Below are 21,581 nucleotides of genomic sequence, written 5' to 3'. Positions count from 1 at the left end.
ACAACGTTGCATTTGGTCGTTCATCATGATAATCATGCTGCGTTGCCCCTCTCATCCTTGAGATGTCGTTGCCGAGGAAGGCATGTCATAACTGCCGACGGCGGCGCTTGAGGTGCGATCGCTCTCTTCCGCAATGCTACAAATGCACGAGTACCGGTCAAGACTGCCTCGGCTACCAAGCTCTGCTCTTCTGGAATAATGGCGTAGCAAGCCGTGGAAAGATGTCAGGCATGACATTTGAGGATATGAAACAAAGGGAGGTAAAGAAGGAACGTCTTAGCCCCGAATCTCTATCTTCTACCAGCTCTCCTCCGAGCTCGAATATCGAATTGGAATCTGTTGGAAATATCTCAGGAGGTGCCTCAAAATTAACACCGCAACCTTTGCTGGATCATAGCAGTCAGCTCTTGGTAGCGAAGCGCAAATTCCCTTTTGCAGATGATATCGCCCTTCCGCTGGGTCGTCATTTAACTGATCCCTTTTTACAAGATCTGAATCAAGATGCAAGATTTTATATCTCACATTGTAAGCTCTGCCGCTTAACCTCTCCTGAAAACTCTTTGACTATGACGCTGATACACTTCGTAGTCAACAGTAAAGTGTGCAAAGACCTTGTCATCTACGACCTCCCCAAGCAAAATCCATTCCGTGACCTCATTCCGTTGGCAACGCAACATCCTGCTTTGCTCAATATCATCATTGCAAACTCGGCGCTCCAGCTATCGAATGCTTCACAACGATCTGCAGTCATGTCATTCAACCACCAACTCCGTCTAATGAAAGGATCGACGCCACATCTTCAGATCTCACCGACTAGTCAATCGTCCACCTGGTATAAAGACGCCCTGATAGCTAAGCAGCGTGCTCTTGGATCACTAAGTTCGATTCTCAACGATGTTGGCTCATCAGATATCGATGTTACCCTTGGAACAATACTTCTCTTCATCGAATTCGAGCTTACAGACTTCGGCACAAAGGACTGGAGACTGCACATGCACGGTGCCATAGCACTCATCAACTCTATGAAGGAACCCTACAAGCTCAAGCACTCTAACATGAGCTCTTTGCGCCGCTCCCTGATCTCCAGCTGCTTAGTGTATGTACTCGTTTGGATCTGAGCTTGGTTGTGTACAGTTAAAGAATTGATCAATCTTAGATACGACGCACTTAGCTCAACTTTCGCACAGTCAAACTCCTCAGGACCCGCTCGATACAGTGCCTCTATTGTCCGTTCCTCGCTGCATTATGCCGAAGCCAACAATTATCTCTCTTTCCCAGCAGCGCTCCTCGAGGCAGTATTAACAGCTGCGCAACTCCTGCAGACGATGCACGACCACTTTCCAGCAAAATTCACAACAACTCTTGAGGGAAATCAACTTCCTCCTCTTCTCCAAGCTGCTCAATCGTTCAACGTGCGAGATTGGGCTTCTGGGCTACAGCGCATCTCTCCACACTGCGACCTCGAAAACCGAGTCCACGTGGCCTCGGCCCACAAAGCAGCCGTCTGCATCTACATATGTCGAGTCTTACGATTCCTATCTCCCGAAGCCGAAGCAGAAGATAACCTGGAGCCCGTAGTATCAGATATCATCACCCACCTCTCTTTCGTAACATCCGATAACGAGCTTTTCAAAGCTACTTCGTGGCCCACATTTGTTGCAGGTGCAGAGGCAAGAGACCTTGAGCAGCAGGCCTGGGCGATGACGAGGCTTCAGCAATTGAGGGAGTGCCTACCTTGTACGATGGGCTATGTCCGAAGCGCGATGGAGATACTTGATAGTATTTGGAGGAAAAGAGATGCTGCGGTGTGTGCTGGGATGCACAATATTGGCTGGATCCAAGAGCTGAAGCTTTTGGAGATCGATATAATGATCGCTTGAGAAGCATGACTCATAGGGCAAGCTGTGCTCTTCTACCAAAAAGCAGCCAGCGAATACTCCACAACTTGCAGTACTTGTATCGTGCCAAAGTACGCCTCAAATTCCCAGATTCGATTTTGGCCCTTTGGTATCAGTAGTTCCGGCTGCTCCTAGCTGCAAGAAGGGATCACTGAAAGAACAAACCGACATCCTAGCGAACCTTCGAAGTAACACGATCGAGAGGTTGGTTGAATCATGAAGAAATCTGCTACTGACTGGCTGAAGTCTGTTAATGAATAACCACCAACGGCCAGTCATTGAATCTAGGAGAATCGCTCTGAAATTGCTACCCCTGCAATGGATTGTATGAATCACAAGTCCCGTATCCTCACTAATGCTATATAAACTCCCCAACAATTCTCCCTCCACTCAAAAATTCCCAACTTCCCCAAACAAAACTTTCCCGGCAACGCCACCACCCAAACCCGGACCAACCAACCAAACACAAACACTTCCAAAATGGCACCAAGAGCAATGAACTTCTACTCTTGCACCACCTCGAAACCCGGAATCTCCGACTCTCTCGTCTCAATGCGAGGCGGCGGCGGCTTCTTCGAAGATGTGGGCGAGGGCGAAGATTTCGAGGAAATTGACGAGGAGGAAGAAGAATTCGACGAGGTTCGCGAGGAGGGAGAAGAGGTCGAGGAAATTGACGAGGAGGGAGAGGTCTATGATGATCTGGAGGAATATGAGGATGCTAGACGTATGGAGCGGGTGCAGGAGGAATGGGATGAGGAGGAGTTTGATGATGAGCTTTGAGAAGAGTGAGGGGTAGGAAGGTTGATTTGGGAGACATGAAGATGTGATTGGGGTTATCTGATAGTTGTATGCATGGCTTATATTGATGTTTATCTTTGAGAAGGCTGTGTGTCATTGGTGACTACGAAATTCGTCCGGTCATCGGCAGGAAGAAATTCTGTGTGGATTGTAGTCCCTTGAGCCAATTTGTTGTTCCCGAATCCACACCGAGATGTCATCGAAACAAAGATATAAAGTCCCACCATCCTCCTTTCATGTAAGTTCCGCGTACTCATCAGCTCAAATCTGCCTCATCGAAAACCCGAATAAACTCATGATAGAACAGGATCATCTCTAAATGCCCCTCTATAGCCACCCTCTCATTCACATCATGAACCCCACCCCACCCCTCATCATGCCACGCTCTCATCGGCCCAAACCTATAGATCTGATCCGTCAAGTTCCAAAAATACTTCGTATCCGTATTCCCCTGCGCGATCGTCGGTGCCACTAATACATCGTTACCTTCTCCTTCTTCGTCGAATACGTGTTTGATGACACCCGAGAAGTATTTCCAGGCAGAAGATTTGTGGGAGGATACGGGGGAGGGAGAGAGGGGGCGTTGGAAGACGAGGGATAGGGTATTTTCTGGTGACGAGGAGGAGTTGCTTGTTTCGGGGAGCGTGACGAAGCTTAGGTTGTGCTTGGTGGCGATGGGGGAGATTGTATCTTGGATGTGTGTTTGGACGTAAGAGAGCGACTCTTCGTTGGAGATTCGGTAGTTTACAAGGGTCTGAGCGTATTGGGGAAGAGCGTTGGATTTGCTGCCCGAGTTGAAGATTGTTACTGCTTGGCTTGTGCGGAGCAGGATGTCTTTTAAGAAGTCTTTTTTCAAAAGCTCGACGACTTTATCATTCCTGTTGGGACTCTTGAGTGCGTGGCGGAGCTCGGGAGAGATGTCTGTGAGAGGGTCTTCGGCTGCGCAGTGGAGCTGGTAGTAGAATGGGTTGTTGCTTGTAAATCGACTGGGGAAGTTTCGTCGAGCATTGTTCTCCAATACTGTGACGACTTCGGAGAGAATACCAATTGAAGTGTGGGGAGGTGCCATACTCGAATGACCACCAGGCACATGAATCCGGATCACGGCGTCCATATGCCCCTTTTCGCTCGCTTGTGGGGAGCCGAAACTCCTACCCGCTACCTTCGAGATGCCTATGACGCCCTCGTCAACGATTATAGAAAAAGAATTCTGACCCCATAATTTCTCGAGATATTTCGCGATTTGAAGTGCTCCGTATCCTTCCGGTGCTTCTTCATCGAAACCAAAGCCGAGGACAACAGTGCGGCGGGGTTGGAAGTCTGCTTCCAGAAGTGCGGTGACTGATGAGAAGATGGCAAGGACGTTGTTCTTGCAGTCATGTACACCTCTACCGTTGATGTACTTTCCATCGAAGTAGCCTGAGAATGGTGGATATTTCCATTGGTCACGCGTATCTGCGGCTACGGGCACAGTATCTTGATGTCCCATGAGGAGAAGTGGCTGGAGACTGTTGTCTGATCCTCTCCAAGTATATACAAGACCGTGAGAATTCACAATCTCCAACTCGAGCTTTTCGTGTCTAGTTATGTCAGCGTACTGCTTCGGGCGACGAGATGCCAAACTTACACTAGTGGAAACGTCTTCTCAAAATACTCCTGCAAGTTGTAGAATTTATCCCAACGTTCATCCTCACCAACAGGACCCATGCCATCAAAATCCTCAGTTGGTATTTGTACTGCCCCACTAAGACGTGCAATACTTAGATTGCGAAAAGCGGGAGATTTGAAAATGGTTTCAACATTTCGGGACGTGATGTCTGGTCGCGATTTCGGACCTATGACTTCTTGTGGTGGACATTGCGGCTGATATTTCGGCTTACCAATACAATCACTGGGGATTAAGGAAAGATCGTGTCGTTTGTAGATGATCAGAGATGCGAGTAAGAGGCCAGCGATAAAGGTGTTGACGAAAGGTCTCCAGCTTCGATGTTGAGGAGGGGTAAAAGACCCAGCCCCTTGGATGTGGGATATCAAGCCATCCTTTTCTCCCATCTTGAAATGTGATGCAAAATTGATCCAATTGTCAGTCTCCTAGGTAACGATTGGTGCAACGTCCCTAAAAATAATTCGACAATCGAGAGGCAATGTTCGAATTTGCTGCAACTCTTCCAAGTCCGTCGATCCAGATCAAAACAACGGGAACCTATCTTCGTCTCAAACTCCTGCTTATTGATTTCTTTGGACCCTTTCGATTGATCTTTAGCAATTGTGGGTTCAATGTGGATAGAAAAGAATGATGCGATTCTTTCACTAAAGAACGCAAATCCCACCTTTGGCGCTACCCCGCGGCGTAAGCGCTACTAGCAGCGGACCAATATCACCCCAACGGCAATCCTACCGATGAACAGGGGATATATAAATCGGATTGGGATATCTAGATGGAATGCTACCACAATCAAGATCTAGATCCGTGGAATGGGTCTATCATGCTGCCGACGGACATATGCGTTCTCATTCAACCCCATCTTTGAGGAAATAAAATTCAGCGATCGCCAGAAAACGAAGATGGACGGACTGCAAGGAAAACATGGCGAGCACAGGCCCTTTGGGCGGTGATACCGCAGCTGCTGAGCTCGAAGTGTATACCCATGTCAAGAGCGAAATGTAGATATTGAGAGCAAGAGCGTGAAAGATGGTATTGATCTGGGACCTTCGGAGTCTGTTACCACTAGATGGGAACTTTGGGCTTGGTATGCGTATTGTTTTGGGAATAATTCTGCTGGGACAATGTCCTATGCGCCGTTGAGTATATATCCTCTCTTCGATTCTTGAGAGAGACTGGACGCCAATTCATCGAGTGAAGGAAACTACCACGCAGCAGTCGTGATCATCGGTGTCGCAACCGGAGTGTGGATCATATGCGGGACACCCTGGTTCTTCCTCGAGAAAGACCGTGCAGCCAAACTCCCTAAAGGAGAGACTTACTTCTCAGTCGGCGCCAAAGCATACTACAATGCTTTCAAACGTATCCCTCGCCTCACACAGACCTGGCTTTATCTTCTTGGCTACTTCCTCATCTCCGATGGCTACGCAACAACCAACCAGATCTATGGCATCTGTCAAAATGCCATCGTTTCCTACAGCACCACAACTTCAACGGAGCTGTACATTGTCCAAGGTCTTTCCAACGCTTTTGGGATCGCAATCTTCTGGCTCGTCCAGCGCAAGTACAAAACCCGCACGAAGCTGGTCCTGATGGTAAATTGCGGCTTCCTACTGGTAATGCCAATCTGGGGCTGTATCGGCATCGGCACGACTCGATTCGGGTTCCACCACGTTTGGGAAGTCTGGGCGTTCTCTGTGATCGATTGTGCGGCTGTTGCTCCGTTCTATACCTTTTCGGCTACAATGTTGAGTGATATATGTCCGAAAGGGAGGGAAGTTACCTTCTTTGCGTTATATGCGTTGGTTAGTAAGAGCACAGCGTGGATTGGTCCGATCGTGTCCGGTGTTATTATTGATAGGACAGGGAACACGTGGAAGGGATTCCCTTTCAGTTTGGGGTTGACGGTAGTGGGATATGCGTGTATTTGTATGGTGGATGTGAAGAAGGGGAAAGAGCAGTGTGAGAGGTATGTTTTGGAGGATCCGACGTTGAGAAAGGATGAGTAGGCAGGTGGTAGCTCTGACTTGGTAAACAATCGCTTATGAAAGGAACAAGGAAATAAAGGCGTCGAGGTAGATCTAGAAAGCCATTCGCTGTAGAAAAGATCGGAAATCAAACGTTCAAATATGGAAATGCATTGCTGTTGCTCATGTGTACTTAAAATCGGCGACTTGATTGGACAGGGTCCGCCATCCAAACTAGGAAATGTAGACCCATAGGTCACCTCAGATTTTGCATAACCTCATTCGCTGCTTCTCTAGCTTTAGAGCAGTCTGTGGCATAGTTCATGCTCTAAGCACTTGCTCGAAGGTGGGATGTATGTAGCATAGAGATCAGTTCACGAAGGGCTTGGATAATACTTCACCTTCATCACTTTCCTCTCATTGATCATATAACACCACAATCTTCAACATGGCAACCATAACAGAAACAGTGACCAACCCGTACTCCCTCTCGACAACGAAACAATATGAGCCAATCTCAATTCCGCCTTTTGACCCCGCAATCCATTTGGATTTCACCCCTCCCACCAAAAGATACACATTCACCTCCCTTAATCTTCCAAAGCCTGCTACAGCACCCGACACGTGCTTCACAGAGCCCTTCCAACTGTTTTCCGATGAAGGAGTTCGAATGATAAGAAGAGACTTATTGAGGAAAGAGGTCTTGGATAAGCACCTGAAAGCTTGGGATCGGGCGCCGGGATATATTGGAGGTGCTGAAGAGGTCTGTCCCTTTTTCCTTCATGGATACGATGAAGCCCAAAGAAGGACCTAACAAGAAACAGACAACCAAATGGGTGACCTCCACGTGGCACCACCCTGCCGTAACGGCATGTGTGAGCGAAGTCTTCGGTCTCCCACTCAATCTCCTAGGTCGAAAAGGCGAAGTTGGTTATGTGAACGTACAACTCGGCCCCGAAGGACGAGAAGGAGTGTATAAACTAGGAGAAACTCCATCTCCTCCTCTGTCTTCTGACAGCATCGAGGACAACGAAGGACAGAACGATGCATCAATGATCGACTCTTGGCATAAAGACTCCACGCAGGTTGTCGTAGTAGTGATGCTGAGCGACTGCAGCACTATGCTTGGAGGTGAGACTGCTGTCAACGCCTCGGGAACGATCCTCAAAGCTCGAGGTATGAAAGCAGGGTCCGCAGTTGTTATGCAGGGAGCCCATACTCCGCATGCGGCATTGAGAAGTTGGAATTCGGCAGAGAGAATTAGTATGGTGACCAGCTATGGGTTCGTAGATGTGGACAGAGATGATTCAGGAACAAGTCTGAGGAGTACAAGCCCTGGGCATCATGAGTGGGATAATGTTAAAGGTCACTTTTTGGAGTGGAAATTGGGGAGGCTGAGAGAACGAGTCAGTAAGATGGAAGAGAAAGTGCTGGAAAAGAGGAGAAATGGAGGTAGCGGCATGGAAGAGATGGAGAAAGAACAGATCGAGGGATGGGTGAAAGAGCAGATAACATTTCTGAAACAGATGAGTTGGGAGTTGTGTGAGAGGTATCCGAAGTTTCTTTACAAGGATGTCCCTGAAGGAGCGCAGAGAAAATATTTATCTGATATATGATCTAGCGATCGTTTTCGGGGGATCTGATGTATAGTGGAATGTGTCAATGTGCGAAATGACCCTTTCTTTTCTCGCTTTGATGACGTGGTTGCGGATATGCAGGATGTGCAGCTACTCGATGCGCCAGAACACTGAGTAGTAACCACAACCGGTATGCAAATTGACATTGGTATAGAAAGATTGAGTTTGGCATGTAGTGCACAACTATGACTGAACCACGTATTCGAGACTGTCTCGGAGCTAAGATGTGGGTTTGTCAGCCTTGCAAGTCCGGAATCTTGAAGACAGAACGCTACTGGGATCTAGTCAGCGGGGATTTTGACCTCGAAACACTAAAGGAACAAAGCAACCTCAAGCCTATGCTTCATACAGATGGATTTCGTCAACCAGCAGATGAAGGGCATTGCACCAATTCACCACTTGGATGCGATATCAAATCGGATGTCAATGCGAGTCATCTCAGGTTTGGTGAATGTATCTCGGCAGACAGCGTTGATGTTTGGGACCCTCAAGAAACGTTCTGGCAATATGTCCGACTAGAGTTGAAAGAAGAGATTTATTCCCCAAGAAGTTTGAGGTTGTTTCCCAATAAAGCTAGACTCCAACGGAAGAACCTTGATCCGGTATTATTCAAAGTGCCGACTTCAACTGTACGAAGCCAGAGCCGGAAAAGAAATCTGGAGCAAACACTCTGATGGCATCTCATATATACGTCTGCAAAGCCTTGTGTAGCCTAACAAGCATGCCGTTTCGTTATGGCACAGGGTCTAGTTGCACTCCGATGAGTCTCGGCACCATCGGTCGCGTTTCGCATCGCCATCTGCGCACTTCATTTCTATCTTCTCGATCAAATATGAACAGGAATGTGCTCCCCGGTTGATCTGCCAATTAACCTCTGTAGCACTAAGAACAGCCAACTTGTATATCATCATCGTAATCGCGGAGACAGACGCTACATCCTCAATCAAGGCAACTCCAGCGACCGAAGACCAACTCGAACCTATCTTACCTGCCTCGATAATGGGACAGTCGACTACAACTCGTCACTGGGCCAGACTACTATCTTGACTGCATAGCCGTAGCTGCTTGTCACAAGTATAGTTTTTGGGGGGTGAATGTAGGCATCCAGCTCCTGACAGCTGGACGAAATTCTGGGAGCAGATGCGACCTTGGTAGTCAGAATATTGTTACGATCATCGAGCCTGGAATAGCTACACATGCGTGGAAACAAACGGTGATTGCAAAGAAGAGCAGGAAGCTGTAATGGCGTGTGGTAGAGAAGGTACGAAAGTCCTGAGATGTGATAAGGATGGGAAGAATGTGCGTGTCTTGTTCGCATTGATTTAACTTGCTTCACGCTCTGCTCTTGAGTTAGCAGAGACGCTGGGGGATCCAAAATAGCCCATATACATGGACAGGTCACTCTACACCATGACAATCAAAACCTCACTTACAGAGAGCAGAATGCTGGAACCTATAGCTGTCATACGTATCTCCGATGGTTTCTTGTCATCTGGTCTGTTCGCGGATAGAAGTTCCTACCATACTCCATTGTCAGGATATCATCAAGTGTGATGCAGAAGCGTGATTAGGAAGAGTTGTTTGCCCTGCCAAGTGATGGACTGTTTGCGGCACGATCATTCTATTTGCCTGTCTCGTCATTCATCCCTTGAGACTTCGTGTCAAGTATATCTCTAGTTCTATTTAAGATGAGGTTCCGCAATCCTTCAAGCTCCTGGCTACGGAGTCATTCAGTGAGACCTGTCAAGATTCAGGAGCAAGTTCACTTTCCGACTTCTCAAGTGCCCAGCATGACTGAACGTAGGGGTCGAGGAGGTGACACAAGTGGCAACGTCAATCAGGTATGTTTCTTGTTTCTATAACCAACGGCATACTAAGATCTTTAGGATCCGGCGGCAGCAATCACCAACGCCTTACAGACATTTCGAGTCGCGCCAGGTTCTGTTGCGAGGGGTGAGGCAGCTCGGAAACAGGAGCAGGCACAGCGAAAGGAGGCTCGGGCAGTTCAAAAGAGCCAAGCTGACTCAAAACGCGCGGTCCGTACAAGCAACTACGAAAAATGGGACAAAGCCAGCTTGAGCCTGCCTAGTTATATCACCACCGGAATAGTTGCTAGCCAGGGAGAGAGACGCGGGGAAATCAGCGCAAACTATTTTGAGCTCTCGTTCGAACCCAACAAGAAGTATCGCCGTTATAGGATCGACCTAGGCCTCATTGATGGGGAAGAAATTACTAATAACGAGTTCAAACGAAAGCTCATCGGTTTCCTGCTCACAAAATTCCCTCCTAACAGTTCGACAAAATGGGCCTCGGACTATCGGTCGACGATTATTTCTGTGGGTAAGCTGTATGGAACATGGAGTGAGACCAGGCCACTTCCTCGCCCACATCCCACGGTAGAGCGTCCTGGCGTGAATGATCTTGATATTCCTTCGTCTATTGTTGCGGAGGGAGAATTTGACCTTGCAAACCTCAATCAACTCATCTCGAAGCATGAGAGGCCCACACCTTACCACCCAGATCAAGATATCAATGCTTTGAACATCTTGACTTGGCGCAGAATCAATGATCCGTCTTGGAACGGAATTCGAGTCAAAAACAAATTCTTCCCCAAAGATGCCAAAAAATGGAGGCTCACGAGAGACATAGAGACTTACGTCGACGTGCGAGGACGTATGCAACTTCAACAAGATGTGCCAACAACCGTGTACGAAGCGAGGACTGGATTCTTTACTTCCATCAGACCAGGCGAGAGCAAGCTGCTTCTCAACATAAGTACTATCTCGGGCGCATTCTACGCGGTCGGTGTAAATTTGCAAGAGTGGATGAGAGCACGATATGATCTTGCTATTGGTGCGACTCCTCGAGCCGGGGCATGTAAAGATATGCGAGGACTCAAGGTGACATTTGATCTACGAAACCCCACGAAGCAATGGTCAGTCTACGCTGTCAGTGATCGTTCTGTCTCGCAAGAAGGATTCGAACCAAACGGAGGTGGTGCAGCCACTAGCGTGTTCGATTACATGACACAAAGTAAGTCGATTCTCGATCCAACCTTTATGTGCTGCAGCTTAACTGTACTTATAGGATACATTAATGCTACATTTGACCCCAATGCATTTTGTGTTAACCTTGGCGCCTCTGGTCGCGACGTTTGGCATCCAGCTGATAAATTACGAATTGTCCCCAATCAGTACATTGTGAAAACCCTGGACAGTTTCTTCGCTGGCCAGATGATCAAATGCACAGAAAGAAAGCCGATAACAAATCAAAATGCGATCACAAGCCATGCTTTGCAACCTCTCGGAATCGCACCTACTCAGCCCTTCTGGAATGTAAGAATTCCCGCTCCTTGCGCTAATGCCTGATTTTGACACACGTAGGACTTTGGCTTACGGGTCACGGGTGGTTTGATAGAGATGCCTTCTCGATATCTCAAGCAGCCAACAATAAGATTCTCCGGAGATGCTACTATTGCTCTGGCGGAAGTCGACCCTGATGCTAGCGAATACCGCCAGCTGGCTACGTGGGACCTCAAACACATGAAGTTTTACAAAACCTCCAGCAACCTCCTGCAGCTTAAAATCATCAGAATTGAGCAACCGGCAAGGCTCCACGGACCTTCAATGAATGATGTGAAAATTTTCGGTGCGCAGCTTCTAGACAAACTTCCGAAGTACAATGTTAACTTCAACGGCTCTGTTGCTGTTGTCAACGTCACCGCTGTCCGAGACGGATCGGCGGCAGAGAGAAGAACTGCTTGGGCCCAGTCGCTCGAACAAGCCTGGATTGAATTGAAGAAACCAGGATTCCTTCTGATTGCTCTGGCGACAGAAAATGCGACGATCTTTTCTGATATTAAGTTCTGGTGCGATTGTGTAAAGGGTGTGCCATCGATGTGTGTAAAGCCGAAGTGTATTGCGAAAAACAAAGAAAAGAGTCGTCCTGATGCTCGTTCTGGCGATGGTCGTCTTCTAGGAAACGTATGGTAAGTGAACGCTCAGTTCTCCATGGATCTATGCTAAATACTCCCGGACAGCATGAAGATAAACTTCAAGCTAGGGGGTGTCAATCAAGTCGTCCTCTCGGATTCCAATACCTGGATGGCCGGAGTGAAGAGAGGTACAATGATTGTTGGTGCTGATGTTACGCACTCCGGAAAAGGTTTAGATTCCACAATCCCTTCCCTCGCTGCTGTTGTAGCAACTTGCTGTCCAGATGCCGGCGTGTATCTCGGAAGCGCAAGACTCCAGACACATAATACAGAAGTAAGTCCCCTACCCCTGAGATCCCCAGCACGTCTCTGACGAAATCCATTTCAGTTTATCGAAAATCTTGCCAGCATGATTGAAGAGCGAGTTCTGCGATTCGTAGAAGCCTGGGGGAAGGGACCAGATCATATCCTGTTCTACAGAGATGGTGTTTCCGAGAGCCAGTATGGGATGGTCTATGAAGAAGAACTTCCTCAAATCCGGCAAGGTGCAAAGGCTGCTGGTCAGAAGAAGTGCCTTCAGATCAACCCTGCGATCACCCTCCTCGTCGTAGGGAAACGACATCATACTCGCTTCTTTCCTAAATGGCTGGAAGGCCAGAAACCCGCCCCTAAGGCTGGAGATAGATCCACGGACCGAAACACAGTAGCTGGACTCATCATTGACCATACTGTGGTTACGCCTCATCACTTCAGCTTCTACCTTCAGAGCCACGACTCGCCCATTGGCACAGCTCGCACTGGTCACTACGTCGTTATCAGCAACGGCAGCAATTATTCCCCTGACGAACTCCAGCAGATCGTAAGCTTCCTTCCCATCTTGCAATACGGCATTACTGACTTTGAGGTAGACTCACAAGCTTTGCTTCACTGGATCTCGTGCGACAGTGAGTCTTTCTGTCTGTACGCCTGCTCGATACGCAGATATCCTGTGCGATCGTCTACGCAACTACATGCGTCCAGTCATGGAAGGCGAGATCCCTGATTCTCCTGATAAGACACTGGCCCAATATGGAGTGGATACGGCTACTTGGAGGCATACAGTCTTTGAGCTCAGGGATACAAAACAAGTGTGGCCAAACCCTTGGCATCCAGACTTGCGTAATAGCATGTTTTACCTATGATCTAGCAGTTGCATTTGTCTTTGAACTTACGTTCTTGCTTCTATTGATGTTTGTATTTGCTTTGTGTGGGGTGTTTTCCTGTTTTGCTTCCTTTTTGCTCTGTACTGTACTTGCCATATGAGTTTAGGTTTTCGTTGGTGTTATGCTGCAATCTTTTAGGTGTAGGGGGCTCTGAATTTTTGGCAAAAAAAAATAACATAATTGCAATCCTTTCGTGAAATCAACTCAAAAGTCTGTAGTTCTCGATGAAGACAGAAGTATTTGGCTGTGAAAAAATATTGCTTTGAATTTGCCTGCGGCGTTGATTGGCGTCAATTTGCTATTCTTCGTGTATCAAGTAGTCTGGTAGTCATCACGCATGGGTGACAAAGTAATGATGTAAGCAATACTCATTATGTTGGATAAAGATGCTCGGCAGGAGTGATGTTTTCCCATGTTTCCAAAAATTTCTCTGACAACTCACAAGTCTACTCGCTATATCGGGACGAGACCACAAATTATTTCGAAAGATCGCTCCTTTCCTGGCTCCCGAGCATGACAAGTAATGTGTTTCCTCATCTCGATTATGATCGTATGATCGTCACCCACTTGCCAATGGATGATATCCCTCCTTGGTTGCTCGATGCAATGGTATTGGTGTTCTCATGCGCCAGGGAGCAAACCATCTGCTCGTTCGCTTTCTAATTGCGTTTGTAGCACTTGAAAACTCCGCCTTGTGCTTTCATTACATGCACATGATTGTCTGTTAAGGGTACAAGAGGTGTATAAGTTAGGTAACATAGCCTAATGAATTCAGCTTTGAGATAGCTTGCTTTCACCAAGATTCCTGATCAAAAGCCGCAAGACCTTTCATGATGAACGATAGGGATCGTAGTCGTAGTCGTGGCCGTGGCCGTGGCGTGAACAACCGGGGCGGAGGTGGCCGTGGATTGGACAATAATTCTCCATCTCCCAGTAGAAGTGGTAACAATACACCATCCCCAGGTAGAGGACCTAATCGAGGAGGACCTAATTCACGAGGTCTTGTCCGAGGGCGCCCTCGGCCCGTAATGAGTGAGCAAGAGGAGCAAGAGCGGCAACACCGTGAAGAGCAGCAAAGGAGGGCCTTTTGGTGCAGGATTGTACGTTTTCTCCGAACATGTGCAAGCCTTTTGCTGATTTTGCAGTGTGGAAACCAAGGTCATTATGTTGCAGAGTGTTCTGACACATTAGCGCAAGATGCCGTCGACGTTATAACACCAGATCCAGTAAAATTGGCGACAGAAGTCACGGCACTCAGGCTTACCAGTGTTGTGGCTCCTGTGCTAAGCGCTGACGCGAAGCGAGCTGTCCGAAAGCAAAGAGACGAGTTGCGGAAGCAAAATCTAGAGAAATGGGGCAAGGCAGGCTTGCATCTAGCGAAGCGAATACTCGCCCCTGTTAGTCGGCCTGAGGTTGGCAGAGCTAATTTCCTGAAGTTGGAATTCAGGACGGATCCTGGGCAGATTGATCTACTGAGGTATCGAATTGAGATTCCCGAAATTAACGACAAGATTCCAACGAAGAATGAGGTCAGGAGAGCTCTCATTCTAAGAATGCTTGTAGAGAATCCACCCACCCTGAATAAGAAATTTTGGGTAACGGACTACTACTCATACATCATCTCGAGGGGTAAGTTGTACACGAATATCGGGGACGAAGCGGGTGTTTCGGATCTTGATGTATCGTACTACCGCAATCCCACCCATGAACCCAACGAACCTCGCCTTCTTACCAAGATCGTATTTGAGGGCAAGGTCGACCTTCCAAGGCTGATCGCCCATGTCACAGCAGACTCAAATAACTTGGACCAAGACTATTTACCAGACGCAGATCTGAGAAGCTTGAATATTGTGTCATGGTACCAGCTCCACAGAACTGCAGAATTCAATGGTGGTATTGTAGGCAAAAAGTTCTATCCGGCAAATCAAGATGAAAATCACTCCGCAAACGTCAAGACTGCAGACAAAACCAGTAATATTTTCCTGCTGAGGGCCGGCTTTTTCACATCTGTGCGACCCGGTCAAGGCTCTCTCTTGTTGAATGTCAACACAACTACCTCGGCTTTCTTCCCTTCCATTGTATTGTCTCGGTGGATGCAATGCCGATGGCCCCGGGGCACCACTTTTGCTCCGGAACTACGAGTCTTGAAAGGAGTTCGAGTTACTTTCGAGGGCGATACCGCAACTGCACGAAGCGGCAGGAAATATGTCATCTGCGAAGCCACGATGACAGCTATCAGTAACAAATTCATCACGCACCCAAAGACAAAAGCTCGCATCCGAGCAGACCAATACTTGACGACGAACCGCGGTGAGTAAAGCCCGATTTGTATGGACCGCTGACACTGATTTATGGAGAATACAACCTTAGCAATAATATTGATGGAAATGCGCGCGCTGTAAACATAGGAGGTGACAGCCCTTTCGAGCTCTGGGTGCCCGCTACTCATTTGTCAATTATCCCGTGGCAGCCTGTCCGTGGCAAACTCGATAGTTCTGCAATGGGTGCTATGATCAAGATTGCCGAAAAGAAACCAGATGTTAATCAAAGCTTGATAAAGGAATCAGCTTTCCAAGAGCTTGGTGTGACAGCAGATCCCCAGCCTTTTGCGGTAACGAACATGGGGACAAAAGTCCGTGCGTTCAGGCTGTAGAACCTCGAAATTAAAACTCTTCACATTAGGACTAAACTATCAACAACTCCACCATTATGGATCCTTTTACCACTCCACCTATGTCTCCACGTCTCCCAGGTGCAGAGATCAGAACCAAGCACAAAGAGGGCATACACCGGCTCTTCAAATTCGCTAAAATAGGCCTGCAACAGCTCCAGGGCTACTACCACCTAGGAGACAGCACAGTTAGGAAGATCCTACTATACGATGTGCCTGAAAGAGCGCGCCCTACACGCACAGGGAGACCCAGAGAATCCCTCAATTAACAGGAGGTTAGAGATATTATTGAGTATATTTGCACCGACCATGCAACTAGAGTGCTGAATTGGATCCAAATACACGATGAATTGCAACTCTCTTGCTCTGTCAAGACCCTCAAACGCCGCTGCAAAGAAGCTGGATACTACTCTTGTATCTGCTGCCAAAAGCCCTACCTCACTAAGACCCAAGCCAATGCGCGGTGGCTGTGGGGGATAGCACACATGTTTTGGACTATTTGGGAATGGAGTCAGATACTGTACTCAGATGAGGTCACATTTCAAGTTGGAGGGAAGAAATGCAAGCAGAGGTGTATTAGGAATAAGAAGGAACGCTGTCATCCTGACTGCATTCAATTCCAAATGCATAGAGGTGGCACTATTCCTGTACACTTCTTTGGTGCTGTAGGCTACGGATACAAAAGTCCATTGATCAACATTCATGGAACTGGGAAGAGTGGGGCATTTACACAAACTGATTACCTTGCTCAAGTACTCAAGCCTTATATTCAGGATTTTTTAGCTGCTTTTGCGGCTGTTTTGGGGCCTGGGAAGACCCCTCAGTTCATGGAAGACGGCAACTCTGCTCACGGCCACAAGACTACTAGCAATATTTGTGCTACTTGGCGTACTTCTATGGGTATTACTCTATTCCCCCATCCTGCAGTTAGCCCTGATATGAATCCTATTGAGAAGTGCTGGAGGAGAATAAAACAAGCTCTCCATAGGCGCCTAAGGCAGCCAACAACTGAGGTTCAAATGGTTGTAGCAGTATTAGAAGAATGGGACAAAATTCCTCAGGAATGGATCAATGGGCTTATTGAGCAGCAGGACTTCTGGGTACACGACTTAATTAAGCGATGTGGCTGGTCTACAGCTAATTAATTAATAAAATTCATGATTCTGATGCCCTGAACGCACGGACTTTTGTCCCCATGTTCGTAAGAACCCTTTGAAAAGATAGATTGATCTCGCTAATGAGTTCAGGCATTTGGACTGAAGGTAGCAAATGACTTTTTGGCTGTCAAAGGCAAGACTTTGCGATACCCTGATGTTCGCTACGGGAGTCAAACACAGAACACTGATCCCAGCTGGAATTTGAAATCTCACCCAAAATTCCTTACGAAAGGCGGCGATTGGCAAAATCTCGTTGTGGTTGAGGTTGGCTCATTCACGGAGCACGGCTTGATCCGGACTTTCTTGGCCCATCTCGTAAGCGAGCTTGCGTTCTATGAAATCCCCATTTCGGGAGATTTTAAACTCCGCGTCGACCCTCTGGTAGATCGCGACAGTGTGGTGCGCAGGGCTCACTATTCCGTTGCGTTCCAGGAGATCTTCGACGATGTTTTACGCCAGGCACATACAAATCCAGTTATGTTCCTGTTCATCTTAGCCGACAAAGACGCCACAGTCTATGCCGATATCAAATGGTGGGCTGATTGTATCCGTGGCGTCCCAAGCATATGTGTGACTAGTACAGCGGTCCAGAAAGCTGTGGGGAAGAGGCCGAAACCAACAGATCGGGATCTGCGTTTGGCAAATAACAAAAATATTCTGGATTGTAAAGTCTACGGAAATCTTGCGTGAGTATTTTCAAGAGTGCACTGATATGTACTGACTTGCTTCGCGTAGGTTGAAAATCAACTTCAAGCTTGGAGGTGTCAATCACCGGCTGGCTGGTACTTCTGGAGTCAAGCTTAACACCATGCTCGTTGGAGCCGACGTGACCCACTCCGGCAAGGGCGCCGACCCGGGCTGTCCGTCTCTTGCAGGGGTAGTCTCATCGTGCTCATCGAGTATTGGCAAATTTGTGGCATCTGCACGATTGCAGTCGAATAATACCGAGGTGAGCCCTAGTTCAGGAACCTATCAAAGTTCAAACTAACATGGTATGTTAGTACATTGAAGATCTTGAAGGAATGATGTTAGAGCGTCTCCAATGGTACCAAAGCAAGAATGAAAACAAGCTTCCGGATCATATTCTCTTCTACAGAGATGGCGTTAGCGAAAGCCAGTATGGAATGGTTAGGGATGAGGAGCTTCCACAGATACAGGAAGCATGCCGAAAGATTCAGGCTGGAAGAACTCCAAGAAGTATCCAAATCACTTTACTTGTGGTGGGGAAGCGCCATCATACCCGGTTCTTCCCAAAAGGTCGAGAATCACCGGAAAATCTCAAAGCTGGCCTATGTGTCGAAACCGAAGTCATGCCTCTTCACCAATTCAGCTTCTATCTTCAAAGCCACCAAAGCGCTCTCGGCACAGCCAGATCAGGTCACTACGTTGTGATTGAGAATGAAAGTAGATACACAGCTACGTTACTACAAGAAACAGTAAGTCTTTACGTAACATTGAAACAATACGGCATGACTAACCGTACAAAGACCAACAACCTCTGCTACATCGGCTCTCGCGCTACAGCGGCCCTTTCAATTTGTACCCCAGCGCGATATGCCGATATACTGTGTGATCGGCTCCGCTGTTATATGCGACCTGTCTTCGAGGGAGAATTGCTTAATTTTCTGAAGAATAACCCTATTGCTGACTACCGCGATAAGAATCTGATTTGGGGTACCGGTAACGGGCGAGTGAGTCCTTGGCACCCGAATCTCAACGATCGTTCGTTCTATCTTTAAGTGCTGTCTTTTTCCCATGGTTGCTGTTTCATGCTTAAAATGTTGTTCACGTTTTCTTTCCGTTTGCAATATTGTCAAAGTTTCGAATGTCAGATAATGCCTATGTTGAATGCTGGGGACTGATAGTGGTTTGAGTTGGAATTATGGTGTTATGCTGCACTTTGTCCCGTGTTCAGAAATCTCACTAAAGCTTATGGCTCTGATCTCTGAAGACAGTCTCAGACGTGGTCTAATTCGTATTTAGTGTTCATGTTCTGCGCTTTGCGCCGTCTATGATGTACATTGGCATATCGCAGAGGAAAGGAAGGTTCGATTAGGGTTTCTTTTTATCTCAACTCTTATCAGCATAAGCCTGATTGTTGTTCTTGCATACAATATCTCTGCCAGATTCGTGAATGCAGAGCCCGAATAGTGAAACTCTGGTCTATGTGAGCATTGACCGAAGAATCATTATCCCGTAAGGAATCCATTATCAAATTCCAACTTTACGCATGTACTTATCTACACTACAAGGTAGATCTATCCGGATAGTACCCCGCACTGTGGAGAGTTCTAGGATTAACATAGCTTACAAGTATTTGAGATTTATCTATGCCCGCAAAGGATAATCAACGGTTGGGAAATCCATGCAGAGTAAGACCAATGCTATGACTGATGTGATTCGTTCGGTGGCGGAGTTGCAATGAAGGAGGGCCGAGGCACTCAGGCTTAAAAAGGCTAGCCGATGATTAGGTGAGTAAGTGGGCCGGGAATGCCGTGGAAGACCGTGACAAGCCGTGTCATGCTGATATTGCAAAATAAGAAGATTTCTCCCAGCTAATAACCTAAATCGATCGCTTAGCTCAGTTGGTTAGAGCGTGGTGCTAATAACGCCAAGGTCGCGAGTTCGACCCTCGTAGTGATCATGAAAATTTTTTTGCCTTTCTTTTTTGGGAATCGATTAAAACGTCGACGAGAACATACAAAAAATCAGCCATACCCCTTTATCTCGTTTAAGAGCCTGATCTAAAAGAATTCCAAGTTCTGGCGCAAAATGCAATTGCAGCACGCGCAATTTAATTCCTTTTTTAAAATTGAAACTTATAGTCGTATCGCAAGTATTGCGTATAATTGATAGATTAAAAGAATACTCGCTGCAATTGCATGGGCGGTTATTGCAAAAAGGGCAATTTCAGTGCTAGAGGGGTTGTATCGCTTGTTCCAGAATAATGCATAGTCATTGAGACCCCTTGAATAATCCAATAGTATTAAAACCTCAATTCACCTCAAGTAATTGGGTTTTGTGAAGACTTGAGGAGAAGCGATCATACCTGGTCCTGCATCATGTGAAGAAATGTCCAAATATGATTATTATCGCTACCGTTGCGGCGTTTATGATGGTGTATCACTACGCTCTTACTCATTCTGTTCTTGAAAGTTTGTTTCACCAAGTTTTCCCGATGAGAGACTGGGGGCTGAATCTGATCATATGATAGATTCAAAACATTCCGACATTAAGTCAGCTCCCCGATTTTTTTTAGGTTAAAGCATCTCATTGTCAGCTGAAGACGACCTTAGCATTGACAAGCGAGGTGAATTCCCCGGGCGCCCGCGATGAGAGCAATGTCAAATAGCGTTGGTTCGACGTGTGACCTGAAATCGATCAGGAGCGCTTTAGCAAACAGGGGAGTTAGAAGAGCTTGACCATATGCCAGATGATTTTCATTCGTACAAGCTAATTAGTGATGGTTGAAGCAAACCAAGTTGGATGAAAGTCTTTGAATATAAGTACGTGGTCTAGTCCCACCGATGCCTTTGTACCTAAAGCTGTTTCTCTCTCAAAGTTCATTTCTCATTACTTAGTCATGGCGGCCCGTGGCTGCTCCAAATGCAAGGTCAACGAGCCTGGTCATTTTCTGAGGAACTGTGACAAGAAATGGCCATTCTGGGAAGACCAAGTTTGCGATCGCTGCCTCAAAGTGCATGATCATGACTTTAAGAATTGTAAATCTGGGGAGCTGGCTCAGTTATGTAAGCACTGTGGGCATGAAGGCAATCATAATTCGAAAGATTGCAAGATCAAAGACAAAGATAATGATGAACACGTTCGGCAGTGGACGAAAGTCAAGTATGAGGAGGCGATGCTGAAGAGAGAGAAGGCGAGGATAGAGGTTGCAGCGAAATCTTCTACAACTAAGTAAGCAATTTCAATCGTAAAGCTCCGCGGTCTGGCTAACTACTAGGAAGGAACTTGAGTGGAAAAGCTTCAGCTTCAACACAAGGGAGTAATCGTGGTCTACCATCTCATCCGAAGTCAGGGACAGCATCAGCATCAGGAGTTCGTAAATCGACAACCCAAAGCACATCGTCAATTCGTCGTCGACCAGAATTCAAGAGGGCTTATCTTAAGATCCCCGCGCCTACTCCTGAGCAAGCTCAAAAGCAAAGCTGGGCGCTTGAGAATCTCAATCTCGCACCTTTCTCGACATCTACAGCTTCAAAGTCGAAAACCGCAACCTCGAACTTCTTCAAAATCGACATGAAAAAGGATGTCGCAATTCACAAGTACCGCATCGTGTTAGGAAAAGTCGGGGAGTGGGACGTTACGAAGCGAGAAGTAAAGCGAGCACTGATTCAGAGCATCTTACAAGACAGCCAACCAACAGCAGTTACTTGGGTCTGCGATTACTTCTCTCACATCATATCGGTGGGTAGACTTTACGAGTTCATGCGTGAGGAGGCTGATGCTTGTTGGTCTTGTGTACATCAGCGACAAGACGTTGGAGGAGGGTTCGTCAATATGACCTCTGCCTTTCACTATGAGGGCTCGCTGAGATGGGATAAAGTTCGCAACTACATCGATCCAAGTACCACCAGAGACGATAGCTACCTGCCAGAAGGGGATTTCCAAATCCTGAATCTTTTGTCATGGAAGA

At 47.2% G+C, this 21,581-nt stretch overlaps 9 protein-coding genes and 1 non-coding gene across 10 annotated transcripts; 9 read left to right on the top strand and 1 right to left on the bottom strand.

Moving 5' to 3' along the window:
• Nucleotides 1-62: 62 nt before the first annotated feature.
• LY89DRAFT_577473 (uncharacterized protein) lies at nucleotides 63-1,880 on the top strand (the record flags this gene model as incomplete). The annotated part of the gene is made up of 3 exons (XM_018208895.1): nucleotides 63-525; nucleotides 589-1,096; nucleotides 1,157-1,880. The coding sequence occupies 3 exons, from the start codon at nucleotides 63-65 to the stop codon at nucleotides 1,878-1,880; spliced, it is 1,695 nt and encodes a 564-aa protein (XP_018075714.1).
• A 559-nt stretch (nucleotides 1,881-2,439) lies between these two features.
• Nucleotides 2,440-2,689, top strand: LY89DRAFT_681891 (uncharacterized protein). Its single transcript, XM_018214393.1, has one exon. The coding sequence runs from the start codon at nucleotides 2,451-2,453 to the stop codon at nucleotides 2,676-2,678; it is 228 nt and encodes a 75-aa protein (XP_018075713.1). The 5' UTR covers nucleotides 2,440-2,450; the 3' UTR covers nucleotides 2,679-2,689.
• Nucleotides 2,690-2,740: 51 nt separating this feature from the next.
• On the bottom strand, nucleotides 2,741-5,107 carry LY89DRAFT_639349 (carboxypeptidase S). Its single transcript, XM_018211615.1, has 2 exons — nucleotides 4,324-5,107; nucleotides 2,741-4,276 (listed from the first exon to the last, which is right to left on the bottom strand). Exons 1-2 carry the CDS (start codon nucleotides 4,746-4,748, stop codon nucleotides 2,953-2,955), a joined length of 1,749 nt encoding a protein of 582 aa, XP_018075712.1. The 5' UTR covers nucleotides 4,749-5,107; the 3' UTR covers nucleotides 2,741-2,952.
• Nucleotides 5,108-5,534: 427 nt separating this feature from the next.
• Nucleotides 5,535-6,368, top strand: LY89DRAFT_577189 (MFS general substrate transporter; the record flags this gene model as incomplete). The annotated part of the gene is made up of 1 exon (XM_018208876.1): nucleotides 5,535-6,368. A coding segment is annotated over one exon (834 nt), but the record flags the coding sequence as incomplete, so codon positions are not given.
• Nucleotides 6,369-6,774: 406 nt separating this feature from the next.
• Nucleotides 6,775-7,942, top strand: LY89DRAFT_577248 (uncharacterized protein; the record flags this gene model as incomplete). Its single annotated transcript, XM_018208882.1, has 2 exons — nucleotides 6,775-7,089; nucleotides 7,151-7,942. The coding sequence occupies 2 exons, from the start codon at nucleotides 6,775-6,777 to the stop codon at nucleotides 7,940-7,942; spliced, it is 1,107 nt and encodes a 368-aa protein (XP_018075710.1).
• Nucleotides 7,943-8,045: 103 nt separating this feature from the next.
• On the top strand, nucleotides 8,046-8,806 carry LY89DRAFT_432315 (uncharacterized protein). Its single transcript, XM_018207479.1, has one exon. It carries the CDS (start codon nucleotides 8,149-8,151, stop codon nucleotides 8,635-8,637), a length of 489 nt encoding a protein of 162 aa, XP_018075709.1. The 5' UTR covers nucleotides 8,046-8,148; the 3' UTR covers nucleotides 8,638-8,806.
• A 660-nt stretch (nucleotides 8,807-9,466) lies between these two features.
• On the top strand, nucleotides 9,467-13,098 carry LY89DRAFT_432317 (Piwi-domain-containing protein). Its single transcript, XM_018207480.1, has 7 exons — nucleotides 9,467-9,804; nucleotides 9,850-10,996; nucleotides 11,051-11,298; nucleotides 11,347-11,951; nucleotides 12,003-12,231; nucleotides 12,286-12,756; nucleotides 12,806-13,098. Exons 1-7 carry the CDS (start codon nucleotides 9,652-9,654, stop codon nucleotides 13,076-13,078), a joined length of 3,126 nt encoding a protein of 1,041 aa, XP_018075708.1. The 5' UTR covers nucleotides 9,467-9,651; the 3' UTR covers nucleotides 13,079-13,098.
• A 549-nt stretch (nucleotides 13,099-13,647) lies between these two features.
• Nucleotides 13,648-15,613, top strand: LY89DRAFT_432472 (uncharacterized protein). Its single transcript, XM_018207481.1, has 2 exons — nucleotides 13,648-14,199; nucleotides 14,245-15,613. Exons 1-2 carry the CDS (start codon nucleotides 13,930-13,932, stop codon nucleotides 15,415-15,417), a joined length of 1,443 nt encoding a protein of 480 aa, XP_018075707.1. The 5' UTR covers nucleotides 13,648-13,929; the 3' UTR covers nucleotides 15,418-15,613.
• A 780-nt stretch (nucleotides 15,614-16,393) lies between these two features.
• LY89DRAFT_730133 (Piwi-domain-containing protein) lies at nucleotides 16,394-18,666 on the top strand (the record flags this gene model as incomplete). The annotated part of the gene is made up of 5 exons (XM_018219443.1): nucleotides 16,394-16,870; nucleotides 17,018-17,613; nucleotides 17,663-17,876; nucleotides 17,929-18,363; nucleotides 18,415-18,666. The coding sequence occupies 5 exons, from the start codon at nucleotides 16,394-16,396 to the stop codon at nucleotides 18,664-18,666; spliced, it is 1,974 nt and encodes a 657-aa protein (XP_018075706.1).
• An 831-nt stretch (nucleotides 18,667-19,497) lies between these two features.
• Nucleotides 19,498-19,571, top strand: LY89DRAFT_t18. Its single transcript has one exon. It is a non-coding gene; the product is annotated as a tRNA-Ile (tRNA).
• The last annotated feature ends 2,010 nt before the right edge of the window (nucleotides 19,572-21,581 follow it).

Source organism: Mollisia scopiformis, assembly GCF_001500285.1.
Source record: "Mollisia scopiformis unplaced genomic scaffold LY89scaffold_5, whole genome shotgun sequence".
Taxonomy (NCBI): Eukaryota; Fungi; Ascomycota; class Leotiomycetes; order Helotiales; family Mollisiaceae; genus Mollisia; species Mollisia scopiformis.
The sequence above is the reverse complement of the archived record's forward strand: the minus strand, read 5'-3'. Positions and strand labels throughout refer to the sequence as shown.

What these genes read in the sequence shown, in the direction of transcription:
- LY89DRAFT_681891 (XM_018214393.1), top strand. Translation starts at nt 2,451, where the DNA reads ATGCGAGGCGGCGGCGGCTTCTTCGAAGATGTGGGCGAGGGCGAAGAT.
- LY89DRAFT_639349 (XM_018211615.1), bottom strand. Translation starts at nt 4,748, where the DNA reads ATGGGAGAAAAGGATGGCTTGATATCCCACATCCAAGGGGCTGGGTCT. An exon ending in GAGAAGACGTTTCCACTAGT is followed by an intron (nt 4,277 to 4,323) that starts GTAAGTTTGGCA and finishes TGACATAACTAG; the next exon opens with ACACGAAAAGCTCGAGTTGG.
- LY89DRAFT_432315 (XM_018207479.1), top strand. Translation starts at nt 8,149, where the DNA reads ATGACTGAACCACGTATTCGAGACTGTCTCGGAGCTAAGATGTGGGTT.
- LY89DRAFT_432317 (XM_018207480.1), top strand. Translation starts at nt 9,652, where the DNA reads ATGAGGTTCCGCAATCCTTCAAGCTCCTGGCTACGGAGTCATTCAGTG. An exon ending in GTTCGATTACATGACACAAA is followed by an intron (nt 10,997 to 11,050) that starts GTAAGTCGATTC and finishes CTGTACTTATAG; the next exon opens with GATACATTAATGCTACATTT. An exon ending in CTGACGAACTCCAGCAGATC is followed by an intron (nt 12,757 to 12,805) that starts GTAAGCTTCCTT and finishes ACTTTGAGGTAG; the next exon opens with ACTCACAAGCTTTGCTTCAC.
- LY89DRAFT_432472 (XM_018207481.1), top strand. Translation starts at nt 13,930, where the DNA reads ATGATGAACGATAGGGATCGTAGTCGTAGTCGTGGCCGTGGCCGTGGC. An exon ending in GGGCCTTTTGGTGCAGGATT is followed by an intron (nt 14,200 to 14,244) that starts GTACGTTTTCTC and finishes CTGATTTTGCAG; the next exon opens with TGTGGAAACCAAGGTCATTA.